The sequence below is a fragment of the Babylonia areolata genome, chromosome 29 (genome assembly GCF_041734735.1).
Source record: "Babylonia areolata isolate BAREFJ2019XMU chromosome 29, ASM4173473v1, whole genome shotgun sequence".
In the NCBI taxonomy this organism is placed as follows: domain Eukaryota; kingdom Metazoa; phylum Mollusca; class Gastropoda; order Neogastropoda; family Buccinidae; genus Babylonia; species Babylonia areolata.
Genome location: NC_134904.1, coordinates 29,835,575 through 29,838,074, shown reverse-complemented (window position 1 = coordinate 29,838,074; position 2,500 = coordinate 29,835,575). Strand labels below are relative to the sequence as shown.

At 49.6% G+C, this 2,500-nt stretch overlaps 1 protein-coding gene across 1 annotated transcript in view; it reads right to left on the bottom strand.

Annotated features, from left to right (window-relative positions):
• The window catches only part of LOC143274737 (uncharacterized), a 58,307-nt gene extending 56,338 nt beyond the window's left edge, over window positions 1-1,969 (bottom strand). The window contains exon 1 of the mRNA XM_076578647.1: window positions 1-1,969. This exon is cut by the window's left edge and continues 2,668 nt beyond it. Coding sequence (XP_076434762.1) covers window positions 1-714 — 714 coding nt within the window. The 5' untranslated portion in view covers window positions 715-1,969.
• Window positions 1,970-2,500: the final 531 nt, after the last annotated feature.

Sequence of the window (2,500 nt, the reverse complement as noted above, 5' to 3'; positions counted from 1 at the left end):
AGTTACCGTTGTCCCAGGTGAAAATGTCGTCTGCTTTTTGACTGTCTCCGATGTGCCAGTCGTAAAAGAGGTCGCCTGTTGTGGTGTGGTTGTGACCCTGCTGCTTTTGTGGGGAAGAAATTCTTTTACCCCCGCTCCGTCACAGTTCTTTCCGAAGTTCACAACACCAGTGCCTGAGTTCTGTTGTTGTTGTTGTGTCTTCGTTTCCTGGTTGTTTTTCACCTCCAAGTTCCGACTGTGTGGACCCCCATCACGCGAAGACGAAGTAAACCTTGGTTGCACACTTCCGCTCTCACCGCTTCGTCCCTGACGATTTGGGGTGACATTTAGATCGAGTGCCGAGCTGGTGGCGAGAGTCACAGGCACAGGAAGAGGGGGCACGGTTTGTTTCTCGTCCACACACTCTATCAGTTTGCGCAGAAACTCGTACAGGTAACTCTTCCTGGCTAGCTGGTCTTGGAGCTGGGAGATTTTCTGTCCGGTACTTGCCAGAGTATTGGCGAGAAGTTCCACGGCTCCTGAAGACAGCCACTCGTCGAATGGCAGTCCTGGTGGTGGTGGTTGTTGTTGTTGTTTCTGGTCTCCCGCCCCTTCCTCACGGAGAGAACTCAGGGCCCGGATAGGAGGGGCGGGTGTGAGGGGGAACAGGTGCGCCCATTCCGTATCGAACTGTTTCCTCAGCTGACGAATTGTCTCCTCTTTGTTGTTGGCCATTTTGTAGTGTCTGTCCCCAGTAACCCACCCACCCCTTTCCGTGGTGAAAATTACAGGGGTGTTTCCTTCCAAAGGTTGGCCAACAGGTTAGTCAGAGTGTTCCGCTGTTGACCATGCATGAAATCCCGTAGACCACATGGTGCTACCAGCTGACCACTCACAGTGAAACAGCCACGAATGCAGGCAGTCAGTCACTGGTCATGCCTGTTTCAGTCTCAGTGTTTGACCTTCGGATTTCTTTAGCGTGTGAAGAAATCACTGCAGTTGTTTGTGCCACTTTTTTTTTCTTTCCTGGTGTGGACACGTGGAGCAAAGCTCACTCACATGTTTAAACGCAGCACAGCAAACTGGAGGGGAATAAGAGGCAATATCCACAATTTTCCCTCAAGACGGAATGAGCAGTGTTCACAAGGTGTGGACGTTCACTCCGCCAGTCACACATAGGAGTGGAGGAGAAGAAATGTGGAAAAAGCCACAAAAACCCACCTCACTTGGAAGCCCAATGTCCAATACTACTAATATCCACAATTTTCCCCTCAAAACGGAATGAGTCAGTTGTGTTAACAACAACCTCGTGGACGTTCACTCCCAGTCACGCCAATGACACAGAGGAGTGGTAGGGGAAGAAACGTAGGTATTATTGCCGACTTGTGAATTGGCGAACAATAATCAAAACAAATACTGCCTTCCCCGCTGAAGATGTATTTGTCATTCTCACGACACCGGCCAGTGGAGGTGATAACAGTTTATCAGCACTTGCACAAAACCGCCAGCCCGTCTCAGTGTCAGTCCATGGGCGGAAAATCAATACAGGTGTTTACCGATACTCAACATTTCTCGCCAGTCTCTGTCGACTGATGAGAGACCCAGTAAGTCAGTACTGTAAGGACCGACCGATTTAGCCAGCAGAAACACAATCTCTGAACATTTCGAATCGTCCGTCCGTCGGCTTTGAACATCCACGCGTGCCGAGAACTGAGATACACACACACTTCACTATCTCATTGCATAGTAGTGCAATGTCCTGTTTACTGTCAGTACAAATGGGCATCCAATGTTGTGCAGCGGCGTCTGCTGAGGCCCGAACAAGCGTTTCCTATTTTTATCGGAACCCAGACAGCCAAAAGCATGGCAGCTGCTCGCCCTCTGATAGGCTATTTGTATGCACGTGAGGAAAACTTGGCCCAGTAACAACACGCACAATCCTCAACTTCAACCTTGCGGCAGGTCTGTTGTGTTAACTGTCTAGCGAGCGCCCACCGACTTGGCTGTGCAGGTTAAAAGGTCCGAAACACGATCATTGTCTGAGTCTAGTCGGTGGTTGCCGTGCAACAGGCACCTGCAAAATGAAATGTAGTGAAAGTCCACTATAGAGATCCGTGACGTCGCTTGAATTTCCTTTTTCGGTGATTGGTCAGAAGTTGTTATGTCTTGTACGACTTTTCTCTCTGTGTGTATATGTGTGTGTATGTGTCTGTCTGTCTGTGTTTGTGTGTGCGCGCGCGTGTGCGTGTGTGCGTGTGTGCCACCCTCCCACCATCTCCCCTCCCCACCCGCGGCCACCTCCCACTGATACACACACCAACACACATAATCATGTTATGTGGGCATATAAACATTTGTCTGAAAATCTCAATAATGCCATACTAGACCGTGGACGTGCACGCGACACTGTCACACACACACACACACACACACACACACACACACACACACACACACACACACACACACACACACACACACACACATGTATATATATACATATCCTTCGCCAATATATTGC